This window comes from Erpetoichthys calabaricus, chromosome 1 (assembly GCF_900747795.2).
Source record: "Erpetoichthys calabaricus chromosome 1, fErpCal1.3, whole genome shotgun sequence".
Lineage (NCBI taxonomy): Eukaryota > Metazoa > Chordata > Cladistia > Polypteriformes > Polypteridae > Erpetoichthys > Erpetoichthys calabaricus.
In genome coordinates, this window is record NC_041394.2 from 328,409,180 (window position 1) to 328,422,498 (window position 13,319).

The 13,319-nt window shown below is 41.4% G+C and overlaps 1 protein-coding gene across 7 annotated transcripts in view; it reads right to left on the bottom strand.

The window, feature by feature from the left end:
* Positions 1 to 13,319, bottom strand: part of LOC114666204 (uncharacterized) — a 196,368-nt gene that overhangs the window by 145,719 nt on the left and 37,330 nt on the right. For 5 of the 7 annotated variants that reach the window (XM_051925011.1, XM_051925029.1, XM_051925020.1 and 2 more), the window contains 2 exons: positions 8,369 to 8,541; positions 7,524 to 7,803 (listed from right to left, as the gene is read on the bottom strand). The exons of 1 other annotated variant lie outside the window; for it this stretch is intronic. In XM_051925011.1, the coding sequence (XP_051780971.1) occupies positions 7,524 to 7,803; positions 8,369 to 8,541 (453 nt within the window). The remainder of the gene's footprint in view (positions 1 to 7,523; positions 7,804 to 8,368; positions 8,542 to 13,319) is intronic. One more of the 7 variants, XM_051925017.1, reaches the window with a different exon arrangement.

Below are 13,319 nucleotides of genomic sequence, written 5' to 3' on the forward strand. Positions count from 1 at the left end.
CCACATAATTATGTATTGATGGGTGAACACTTCCTGAACAACACAGTTGTCCAAATGGGGTGGGTTTGTGGATACCACTGTGAGTGAATGAAAAGTTGGACCTCTGGAGAGAGCAACATATAATTGACTGAAAGCGGGATCGTCTGTGACGATGGAGGCCACGCTGGTGAAAGTTACTTCGTCGGTAGGGATAAGTTTCAGCACTTGTTCATTAAGGTGTAGCGAGTCTTCGTTGTTGACGCTTAATATAGCTCGTGTACTGAGTTGTTCCGGAGTCACAGTTGAGAAACACTTTTTTAATGTCTTTTAAGCACAGGGAAAAAAATTAACATGTGAAACATCCGTAATGTAATAAGCCACCAAGAAAAGTAACATTGCAATAATGCACGCTACGATCCGATCGCTGTAAACAGAAGTGAAAACAAAATCAAGCCCGGTGCATTCTTTAACTGCCTTGTAGCACAGTGGTAGTGTTGCTGCTTTGCAGTAAGAAGAATGTGGAAGATTTTGGGTTCGCTTCCCGGTTCATCCCTGTGTGGATAGCGCTTTGAATACTGAGAACACAGGTATATCAATGTAATGAAGTATTATTATTCTTATGCGTCCAGCGCTCTCTCTCTTGCGTGCACGCCTGTATGTGTGTGTGTCGCTCGCTCTCTCTCTCTCTCTCTCGCTCGCTCACTGCACATGTTTCTGCAGGCACACGCCGCATAATTATTTATTGATGGCTGGCTGAACACTTCCGGAAAGACACAGTTGTCTAAAAGGGGTGGGTTTGAGGATACAACAGTAAGTGAATGAAAAGATGGAACTCTAGAGAGAGCAGCATACAATTGTCCGTGACTGAACACTGGTTTTGGTAGATACAGGCATATCTTTTTGAAAGTTTGGCCCTGTGCCTTATTAACTGTCATCGCAAAGGCCAATCTAACAGGAAATTGTCTTCGTGTAAAAGTAAAAGGCAAATTATCCGCGACAAACAAACTGTTTTACACACTGCATACCAACCCATGGCGTAGTATACGCCGCATAATCATGCCGCTTTTTTAATGTTTTTTAAGCAGAGGGAAAAAAATTGAACATTTGCAAAATCCGTAACGTTGCTTTCAGTAAGTACAATGCACACGTGTTTAATTTGTCGGCCACTTTTTGACGGCCATCTTTTCTGGTTTGGGCTGCTTTTGCAGTGTTACCGCTTGTGCATATTAAATCTTGAAATCCTTCGAATAACTAATTAACTAACTAATTAACTAACACCCACCCACACACACAGCTTGTGTGAAAAAATGCGCCCGTTCTTTTATCATTTTGTTGCAGCCTTTCAAAGATTATTACATCCAGGTAGACTAATCTGCTACATGGCTGCGTTTGAAAAACCGACTTATCCCGGATGAGTTTCACCGGCATTAATGATTAGGAATCTGGTTGGAACAAAACCCTGCTGCCACAGGGGTTCACCAGGACTGAGTTTGGGAAACACTACTGAACACAGACGAAACCGACTCAGGTAAGGAGTGGGGGCGGGCAAAGTAGTTGCAGCTATTGATTATTCAGTGTTGTTTGCCTGGGTGTCTGATCTGCTCGATGGGATCAGAAATAAAGGGAAAACAATGTGAAGGCAATGTCACAGGTGTTCCTTTGGTATAGCGGGTCCACAGCTCCCCTTCAAAAGGCCATTTTTAAATAAATAATCACCGTGCTCACAGCGTAGCGAGGGGCGTGGAAGTGTGCCTGAAACAGTTTCTGGGTGGAGTCGTTTCTCCTGGGGACGTTTCTCCCTTGTGCAGTGTGCGAGCGAGTGAGGAGAAAGAGAAAGCCGGTACATTAGAGTAAGCGAGAGCAGGCTCGAAGGCAATGTGTTCCTGTGGTATAGCGGGTCCATAGCTCCCCTTCAAAAGGCCATTTTTAATCAGGCAACTGACAGTAGTGGAGTCAGGCACAGAGAAGGTCAGCTGCTGAGAGAGCGTCTCGACTGTTACAGGGCCTGCATCGGTGAAGTAGGTGAGACGCTAATGAAAAAGTGGCACAGGGCTTATTGGTTTTTAAAGACTGCTTCCTTCATTGTGTTTTAACCTCAGTTTTAAAGGATTGTTTTAAGGATCCCATGGGATACCCCTCGCAAACTGTTTTACACGCTACATACAGCGATTCACATCCGCGAGAAACAAGCCTCTATGAGCAGTCAACGTGGTTCAGAGGTGCATGTGGACTCTAGCACAGACGAACATAAATGACGCCATGTTTTCCGTGCCGTCGCGTCCGAGTTGGTGGGTGTGGCTTTGAGAGTTGTCGTCATATCCAATGGTCTTAGAGTTGGTGGGCGTGGCTCCATCCTGTGTGCTCCATGGGTGTCTTACTTGTCAGTGGCTTAGTGAATTATATATATAGATTGCTAGTGTTTTTGAACTTTTGGTTGATTAAAACGATAATGTTTAAAAAAATATTTTATGTTGGAAAAACAGATAACGGTTAATCAGATTGTTGAATAAATGAATGTATTTATTTTGAATGCAAGTTAAAATTTTTGCTGTTCACTATTCATCATAATATCAACACCAGTGGTGTCAAAAACACATCTCGTGAGACTTAAAAACTCTCGTTGTTAGAAGATCTCATTCACTGTACGGATACGGAAATGAAGTCTAAGAAACGCAAGAGACTTCAAATGATAGACAAGGAAATGCGTGTCTGTCTTTCGAAAATTGATCCTCGCATCAATCTCATATGTGCTGAAAAACAATCTCAACGTTCACATTAATTAAATTTAAAATTTATCCTTTGATTTCTTTATTGATAAAATGTCTTTCAAACTTGTAAAATTAACTGTTTTTATTGGCGATTGTCCATAGATTGTGTCATCACGACTTTATTTATGGGCAGTCCCTCAGGTGCGCCGCGAAAGAAAATTTTTGGACTTAGTGTGCCGCAACTCAAAAAAGGTTGCCATTCACTGATGTAGATGATGAGTTGATATTTGACTCGGATTTTCTTTTGGACTTAGGATGGGACTGCTAGATTCTGAAGACATGGGGACAGCAGTTTCCCTTAGAATTTCTCAATTCAATGAAGGAAGGTGAATTTCACCAGTGACACCCTCAGCATCTGGCACCTGTGTTGGCAGAAATTAGAAGCACACATTTTGGCTGACTCTCAAAGCCTGTGCTGTACATGCACTTTTATATGAATATGTGGATGTATTTTCACACAAAGATGACAATGAATTGGTTCAACACTGTATTGACACAGTTTCTTCCTTTCCAATTTGGCAAACTCCACGCTGCTTGCCATGGGCCTGTCATAAAGAAATGGAACATCAAGTTCAGGAGATGTAGAGTAGGGGCACCATTGAAATCTGCAATGGACTGTGAGCTTCTCTAGTCATTCTGGCAGATAAACAGGATAGCTCCAAATGATTCTGTGCTAATTACAGAAAACTGAATAATGTTACAATCAAGGACTCCTACTCATTCCTCACATGGATGATACCCTAGATGCCTTAACTGGATCAAAGTTATTTTCAACTCTCAGCTTAAGTGCATATTAGCACATGGATGTTGAAAACAGAGTCATGGGAAAAGACCACATTCTCCACTAAACAAGGCTTGTGGCAGTTTACTGTAATGCCATTTGGCATATGTAATGCTCCTGCAACTTTTGAAAGACTCATGGAACAAGTACTAAAGGGTCTTTCAAAATGTACAGTATGTGCCTCATCTACCTAGACCAGGGGTAGGCAACGTCAGTCCTGGAGAACTTCTGGCTGCTTTGTCTTTTACATCTTATTACTAAATAAGGAGCCATTAACACACTGAATGCAGCTGTTTAAGATTGAAATAAGCAATTAAGGGCGGGGAGACTTAACAAGCGAGACCACTAAAATAAAGCATCAAACTATCACTTAAGCAATAAGTGTTTCATCAGCAATAATTGATTGCTCATTAAGAAACTGGGTTGGAACAAAAACCTGCAACCACTGCGGCTCTCCAGGACTGACGTTGCCTACCCCTGACCTAGACTGATATCTTAATATATAGAAAGAGGAGGGAATAATTAAATTGTGCTTGGTTCTGGACCAATTGCAGCAGGTAAGGCTGCTGCTCTACCCATCTAAATGGCACCTTTTCCAACAGAAAACCACTTTCCAAGGCCATGTCATCAATGGACAGTATTGCTGCAGACTCCCAGAAGGTTCAAGCAGTACAGCCCACCAAAAATTACCAGGATTTACGGGACTGTACGATTTGTAAAGGGTTTAGTTACTGTGGCTCAACCTCAATCTGCACTCTTATTTTATTGAGTTTATTATTAATACTGTCTTTAAAGTCATGGCTATGCAGCTAAATGAGCACCTCAATAAACATGCTATTCTTGATAAGTTTCAGTCGGGTTTCAAAACAGATCACAGCACAGAAACTGCACTCGTTAAAGTAGTAAATGACTTGCGGGTAAATGCAGATAGAGGCCACTTATCTGTTCTCATCGTCTTAGATCTGAGTGCCGTATTTGACACCATTGATCACAACATTCTTAGAAATCATCTTAGTCAATGGGTGGGCCTCTCTGGCAGTGTCTTAAATTGGTTTGAATCCTACCTGGCAGGTAGAAAACTCTTTGTTAGTTGCAGTAATTATATGTCTAAGAACATATAATTGTCTAAGAACACATGACGTCTAAGAACACATGATATTCTATATGGTGTGCCACAAGGCTCTATCCTGGGTCCGCTGCTCTTTTCAATCTACATGTTTCCGTTAGGTCAGATTATCTCGGGGCATAACGTGAACTACCACAGCTATACTGATGACACGAAGCTGTATTTATCAACAGCACCTGATGACCCCAATTCTCTTGATTCACTAACACAATGTCTTACTTGTGTTTCTAAATGAAAGAATAGTAATTTTCTCAAGCTAAATAAAGAGAAAACAGAAATTTTAGTGATTGGCAATAATGGATATAATGAGGTTATTAGAAATAAACTTGATACATTAGGATTAAAAGTCAAGATGGAGGTAAAGAATTTAGGGGTAACTGTTGACTGTGACCTGAATTTTAAATCGCATATTAATAAGATCACTAGAACAGCATTTTTTCACTTAAGAAATATAGCAAAAATTAGACCTCTTATATCACTGAAAGATGCTGGGAAATTAGTTCACTCTTTTGTTTTCAGTCGACTAGATTACTGTAACGCACTCCTCTCAGGACCACCCAAAAAAGACATCAATCGATTGAAAACGAGTGCAGAATGCAGCTGCTAGAATATTAATTAGGAAAAGAAAATCCGAGCACATTTCTCCAGTTTTGATGTCACTACATTGGTTACCTGTGTCATTCAGAACTGATTTTAAAATACTGCTTATGGTTTACAAAGCCTTAAATAATCTCGCTCTATCTTATATATCAGAATGTCTGACATTTTAAATTCCAAATCGTAACCTTAGATCTTCAAATGAGTGTCTGCTTAGAATTCCAAGAGCTAAACTTAAAAGAAGTGGTGAGGCGGCCTTCTGCTCTTATGCACCTAAAATCTGGAATAGCTTGCCAATAGTAAATCGCCAGGCTAATACAGTGGAGCACTTTAAAAAAAACTGCTAAAAACACATTACTTTAACATGGCTTTCTCATAACTTCATTTTAATTTAATCCTGATGCTCTGCATATTCAATTAATTGTCATTACTATTCATGGTGGCTCCAAAATCTGTACTAACCCCTACTTTCTCTTCTGTTCTTTTTCAGTTTTTTTGTGGTGGCAACCTGCACCACCACCACCTAATCAAAGCACCGTGATGTTCCTACATTGATGGATTAAAGGCCAGAAGTCTACATGACCGTCATCATCAAGTCCTTCCATGAAAACCCTAAATACAAAGAGGACTGTTCATTTACGGTAGGTAGAATGCCTAGAGGGGGCTGGACAGTCTTGTGGCCTGGAAGATTTTATTTTTTCTCCAGCCGTCTGGAGTTTTTTTGTTTTTTCTGTCCTCCCTGGCCATCGGACCTTACTTTATTCTATGTTAATTAGTTTTCTCTGATTTTAATTCTTACTTTGTCTTTTTTCTCTTTCTTCATCATGTAAAGCACTTTGAGCTACATTATTTGTATGAAAATGTGCTATATAAATAAATGTTGTTGTTGTTGTTGGCTACCAATATTAAAAGAGCTTGTGTTGGACAGTTCGGATCTCCTTATATGTCAGATTAGGTTTTCTCACAAATCAAACTGCAAGGTTGTTTGTATTTTCTGTTAATTTCAAGAAGTCATCAGAGTGTACCTTGTAGATAGTGTGCTATACATTTAACACCATCAGCCCATACAAACTCGTTGTAAGGACTCAGCTGAAAGTGAACAGTTTGTTTGCTAAAAGCACAGGATGAAAAATTAAGTTAAATAGGGTCACAAGTGGTATAAAATAATGATGAGACTTACATTATGATCACAAAAATGCAATTATTAAAAAGATATAAATATAAAAATGTATTGTGGATATTGCCGGCTTTTTACTCCGGCCTTCACCCCCAGGCCACCAGGAGAAGCTCTCCCAGCAGCGTGGACGTGCCCCGAGTTCCAGCAGAGCCTCATGAACTATGTAGTTTTTATACACAGCCCTGCTGGATACCTTGCGGGCCACAGGGAGTCGCTGTAGGGGGGGCTCGTGGACTCTTATGCGCCCTATAACCCGGGAGTACGTCACGGTCACGTGACAGGAAGAAACGAAGTGCTCCCGGGTTGAAGAAGAGGACTGTTTACCCTGACCCGGAAGGGAAAAGGAATTGTGGACTGATTGGGCAGGAACACCTCCGGTTCAGGGTGTATAAAAGGACTGTGGGAAAGCCCAGACATTGAGCTGAGCTGGGAGGTAGGGTGGCAAAGTGTCTGGGTGAGGAGGATTGTTTATTGTGAGAGTTTATTGTGTATATGAGTGTAGAGTGGAGGGTGCCAATGTAACCTGTATGTGTGTGCTAGACCATCAATTATGTTGTCTGTTTTTTTCAGAATTTACTGTCTTAATCTTCTTTATTTATTTATCTGGCTTGTACAATGCTATATACTGTATATTCTGCCATTCTTTATTATATTCTGTAAGTGCCTTGAGCATGGGAAAGGCGCTATATAAATAAAATGTATTATTATTATTATTATTATTGCTTTGTGCACTGTATAACAGAAAAATAAATAGTATTTATACTTTTACCTCATGTTCAGAGTGGTACCTCAGGGTGTTAGAGGTGGCTCCATGCCTCTACTGTTACAGTATACATATAGCACGAAAACTACTTCTGGTTTTAAAAAGATTTCTGTCTGAACACTAAGTCACTTTGTCAGTTACTCAAGAGCTTCCTTAACTCATCTGGAGTGAGCATCTACCTGCCCTTGCCCAGCTGCTGTGGCTATTAAAACACACACACACACAAACACACACCAAAACACAGAAGAGCTGTGGGCCTGCCTGATCATTTTAAATGTTTTTAACCACTATAAAGAACCCTGCATTGTACAGAAACCACTGACATCACTTACTTGACATGCTTTGAGACATCAGGTGAGTCACCAACTCGAACTTCAGCTCCCATCAGCCTTGTGTCACAGCAGTCCAGTCTGTTGTAGACCACCACTGTGGAGATGTCGTAGCTGGCCTTTAGTTTCAGTCTCCACCAGGATGGAGAGTCATTGGAGGTGTGGGTACAGGTCCAGTCACTGAAGACGCCACTTCTTTTCCCATCTATGGCCAGATTTGGACCTCCAAAGTCTAAATACGGAGAGGACTGCTCTGCAGTACCTTGTCTTGCAATGTTGATTGCTGCAAAGAAAGTTAAAACAAAAACAGACAATTTGGTTCAATGGGTTTTTGTAGGTGGGCACACTAGCATTCAATTTTAGGTTTTTGGTATAAAAATATAGTATGATTATGTTAAGTCATCTATGAGCTGTTCATAATGATGCTTCCTGAACTTGTAAAACATGTTTTATCATTTGTGCTCATTTGCTACAGCATTACATAACTGTAATAAAGTGGTATATGCCTCAGGGCTAGTGAGAAATCCCTGCTGGCTAGTGCAGCCACCTCAGTGTCCAATGACCATTTCCATTTTGCAGTCTTGATTACAGATGGTAGAATAATTGCATTTCAGTTTTATCAAGCCATTTTATCTTGCCACACTGCATTAAAAGTGTATCACATGATTGTAATAGGACATTCAGTTCATACTGCATTCAAACTTTCAGTGTTCATTAACGTCCTGATCACCAAGGAAAGAAGTTGCTCCAAAGTTTCTTCTATATTTTACATTTCTAATAAATCCTTTCTGGTTTGGCTGAAAATTTTTAAATTACAACATAAGCAATGAGTAGTAACACCACTTTACCATTTAGTCCAGGTTTACACTCTGGGGTAACAGCTTCTCCATAGACCTCCACTTCGCAGAGGGTCAAGTATTGAGGTTGGTTAGGCAGGACAACGCTGACATATTGGCCAATCAGATCATTACAGCAGATGGTGTGAACAGATCCAGGAAAAGTCACTTCAATTGTGCCACATCTGGAATGGAGAACTATGTTAGGTTTACAGTCAGGAAACTGGTTACATTTTCTTTAAATCTACAGATCTAAATGATGTACAGTATATAGTTTTCACTTTCAAGTGACTAAAAGTTTTGTTCCAACAAATGCACCACTACTTTAGTTAGAACATTCTCGTGATTGAGCTTGTTGCTATTATATTTGACTTGAATTTTATCAGACTGAATTCAGTGCAAGGAAAATCAGGATTGTGGTTTATCACATGCATGGCAAGAAGCCTAATAGTCAAAGGTAGAAATGGGCAGCCCTGTGAAAGTAACAGGATCGGAGACTTTGGGGGAATATCCCTTCTCTTGATCTTTTTGTGCTTCTTTCATCAATTGAGTAGATAACTTCAAGGAGGTAAATTGTGCACAGTCTTAGTGAAGAAGTGAAGGGTCTGTAAGTGCAACTCCAAAGATGGGGAAGTAAGCATATGATTAGTTGGTTTGAAATCATGTGAGATTAAACCTAAGAAATAACAAGAACATGATAATTGTGGATATGTGCAGGTTGTTTTAAAAAGTGTCACAGTCCACCCCAATATGTCTCCAAGCTAAGGCAATCTGTCACATAATGTTTCGTGAGCCTTGTGAATATAGAAAGGGGAGATCACAAATGCTCCTTTTTAAAGATTGGTGCTGATTGCTTTGAAGAAACAAGCATTGATTTTGCCTTTTCATGATCCATGAGGGTATGAATAATATAACCAGGATCTTTTTCATCATTAATGAATAAATCACTGCTCTTACATTCACAGTCCTACAACTTTGAATCATAGTGGATTAAATTTGGCTTATTTGACACTGATCAATAGGAAAAAAACTCTGTAATGTCAAAGTGAAAGCAGATGCCTGCAAAGTGGTCTAAATTAATTACGAATATAAAATGGCAAATAATTGAGCACATTAGAATTAACCTTCTTCAAGTCAGTAGTAGATAGCAGACATGACAGGCTTCAGTTTGTGTCTTCAGGTCTCTGTATCAGCTTTGAACATCTGTCAGTTGTCATGTTGATTGTGAGTAAATGGCCTTTTACAAGTTCAGCCGCAAATTTTCAATTGGATTGAGATCCCGACTCTGACTTCAGGACATCAACATTGTTGTTTTTAAAGCCATTCCATGCTTCAAAGTGCAGTGTTTAGAATAGAATAGAATAGAATGCCTTTTATTGTCACTATACACATGTACAGTGAGATTAAAAGCAGCTCCTTCAGTACAGACATACTGTATATGTAGAACACAACAAGTAAATAAACAAATGGCGCAAAAAGTTTTAAAGAAGTTGCAAAAAAGTTCTGTGACCCTACATACATATGGAAAGAATAATAACTATTGCACTATTGGGTTATCGCACATAATATAAATATTGCACAATAATGATGATCATGTGCAGTGAGTAGTGGATGTTGGACTCTGAGAGTAATGATATTGTACAGTCCGGCGCCTCCGAGAGTGGCAGCCTTTTCAGCAGCTCCGTGTATGACTGTATATGTATGTGTACTTTTCTACTTTTATTTTTCTATTTTTATTTATTGATCACTCCTATCACTTTATTTTATGTGGATTTGTTCCCTGGACACACTTTTACAACATGGGCATGGATTTTTACACGCCGAGACTCACGTATTCAAGTACTCAACTTCGAGCTCTGAGAACAAATGCCAGTGCCAGTGTGGTTCCCTATTTACCCGACGAGGTAAGAAGGCGGTATCGTGGCAGCAGAGCGGGCACTAAGCTAAAAATGAAGCAGCTTGCAAGAAAATGGCGTTTTAAGCCTTCGGTGCCTTCTGTGATTCTAGGGAATGTGAACTCAATATCAAATAAGATTGACGAACTGGCTGCGCTGGTGAAAAATGTCAGAACCAACAGAGAATGCAGTTTGTTTTGTTTTTGCGAAATGTGACTAACTAACACCATCCCAGATGCTAACGTGGAGCTACCCGGGTTTAGCACAGTTAGAGCGGACAGAGACGCAAGTACCTGTGGGAAGCACAAAGGAGGACGACTCGCTCTCTATGTTAATACACGGTGGTGTAACTCTGGACATGTTAACGTCAAAATCTCCACTTGCTGCAGGGACATTGAACTGTTGGCCGTAAGTTTATGTCCCTATTATTTGCCCAGAGAGTTTGGACATGTCATTGTTGTTATAGTGTACATTCCTCCTCGGGTGGACGTGGAGACAGCGAGTGACATCATCCATTCTGCTGTTGCTAAGTTACAAACGCAGCACCCTGAGGCACTTGTGCTAATCGCTGGAGACTTTAACCATGTGACGCTGGACAAAACATTACCTGCCTTCTCCCAGTATGTGGACTGTAACACCCGGGGAAATAAGACTATTGATTTACTGTATGCAAACGTTAAAGATGCATACAGTGCCACCCTGCTGCCTGCGCTTGGGAAAGCAGATCATAACCTGGTTCTGCTTCAGCCTCACTACAAACCAAGAGTGAGGGTCCTACCTGCAACCACACGATCATTCAGGAAGTTGACCCCGGAGGCTGAGAATACTCTGAGAGAATGCTTTGGAACTACAGACTGGGATATCCTGCAGGGATCACATAGTGAGAACATTGAGGAAGTTGTTGACTGCACTACTGACTACATCAACTTCTGTATGGACATTGTAGTTCCAGTAAGAACTGTACGCTGCTATGCTAACAACAAGCCATGGATCACAAGTGACATCAAGGGCCTTTTGAACCAGAAGAAAAGGGCTTTTAAAAGCGGTGATCAGCATGAGCTCAAGCGCGTGCAGAAGGAACTCCGAGTCCAGCACAGGGCGGTGAAGGAGCAGTACAGGAGAAAGCTGGAGCAGAAGTTGTAGAATAACAGCATGAAGGAAGTGTGGGATGGGATGAGGAGACTTCGTGCCAGCACAGCAGCAGGTCCAGATGGAGTATCGCCACGACTGCTGAAGGTCTGTGCATCGGAGCTGGGGGGTCCTCTACAGCGCATCTTCAACCTGAGCCTGGAACAGGGGAGAGTCCCGAGGCTTTGGAAAACATCTTGCATCACCCCAGTCCCAAAGGTATCACGTCCTAGTGAGCTGAATGACTTTCGGCCTGTTGCTCTGACATCACATGTGATGAAGACCATGGAGAGGCTGCTGCTTCACCACCTTAGGCCACAGGTTCAACATGCCCTCGACCCTCTGCAGTTTGCATATCAGGAGAAGGTGGGAGCGGAGGATGCCATCATCTATATGCTACACCGATCCCTCTCTCACTTGGACAGAGGTAGTGGTGCTGTAAGAATTATGTTTATAGACTTCTCTAGCGCCTTCAACACAATCCAACCTCTGTTCCTTAGGGACAAGCTGACAGAGATGGGAGTTGATTCATACCTAGTGGCACAGATCATGGACTATCTTACAGATAGACCTCAGTATGTGCGTCTTGGGAACTGCACGTCTGACATTGTGGTCAGCAACACAGGAGCGCCGCAGGGGACTGTACTTTCTCCGGTCCTGTTCAGCCTATATACATCAGACTTCCAATACAACTCGGAGTCCTGCCATGTGCAAAGTTCGCTGATGACACTGCTATTGTGGGCTGCATCAGGAATGGGCTGGAGAAGGAGTATAGGGACCTAATCAATGACTTTGTTAAATGGTGCGACTCAAACCACCTACAACTGAACACCAGCAAAACCAAGGAGCTGGATTTTAGGTGGCCCAGACCCCTCATGGACCCCGTGATCATCAAAGGTGACTGTGTGCAGATGGTGCAGACCTATAAATATCTGGGAGTGCAGCTGGATGATAAATTAGACTGGACTGCCAATACTGATGCTCTGTGCAAGAAAGGACAGAGCCGACTATACTTCCTTAGAAGGCTGGCGTCCTTCAACATCTGCAGTAAGATGCTGCAGATGTTCTATCAGACAGTTGTGGTGAGTGCCCTCTTCTACGCGGTGGTGTGCTGGGGAGGCAGCATTAAGAAGAAAGACGCCTCACACCTGGACAAACTGGTGAGGAAGGCAGGCTCTATTGTTGGCATGGAGCTGGACAGTTTAACATCTGTGGCAGAGCGAAGGGTGCTCAGCAGGCTCCTATCAATTATGGAGAATCCACTGCATCCACTTAATAGTATCATCTCCAGACTGAAGAGCAGCTTCAGCGACAGACTGCTGTCACTACCCTGCTCCACTGACAGATTGAGGAGATCGTTCCTCCCCCAAACTATGCGACTCTTCAATTCCACCTGGGGGGGTAAACGTTAACATTTAACATTATACAAAGTTATTGTCTGTTTTTCACCTGCATTATTATTATTATCAATCTTTAATTTAATATTATTTATTGTATCAGTATGCCACTGCTGGAGAATGTGAATTTCCCATTGGGATTAATAAAGTATCTATCTATCTATCTATCTATCTATCTATCTATCTATCTATCTATCTATCTATCTATCTATCTATCTATCTATCTATCTATCTATCTATCTATCTATCTCAGTATACAGATATTGCACAGTTATTATCAGTACCATTTAGATATTGGATATTGCACGGTTGATGGATGGAAGGAAGTCCAGGGGTTGTGGGGTTAGACTGTGTAGTCAGTGCATGTGTGAGTTTAGAATGGTTATGGCTTTTGGGAAAAAACTGTTCTTAAGTCTGTTTGTACTTGTTGTGATGCACCTGTAGCGATGATCTTCTGTGCTGCCTTTACTACTCTCTGAAGCCTCTCCTTGTCTGCCATGGTCCAGCTGCCTTACCATACTGTGATACAGTACATCAGCAGGC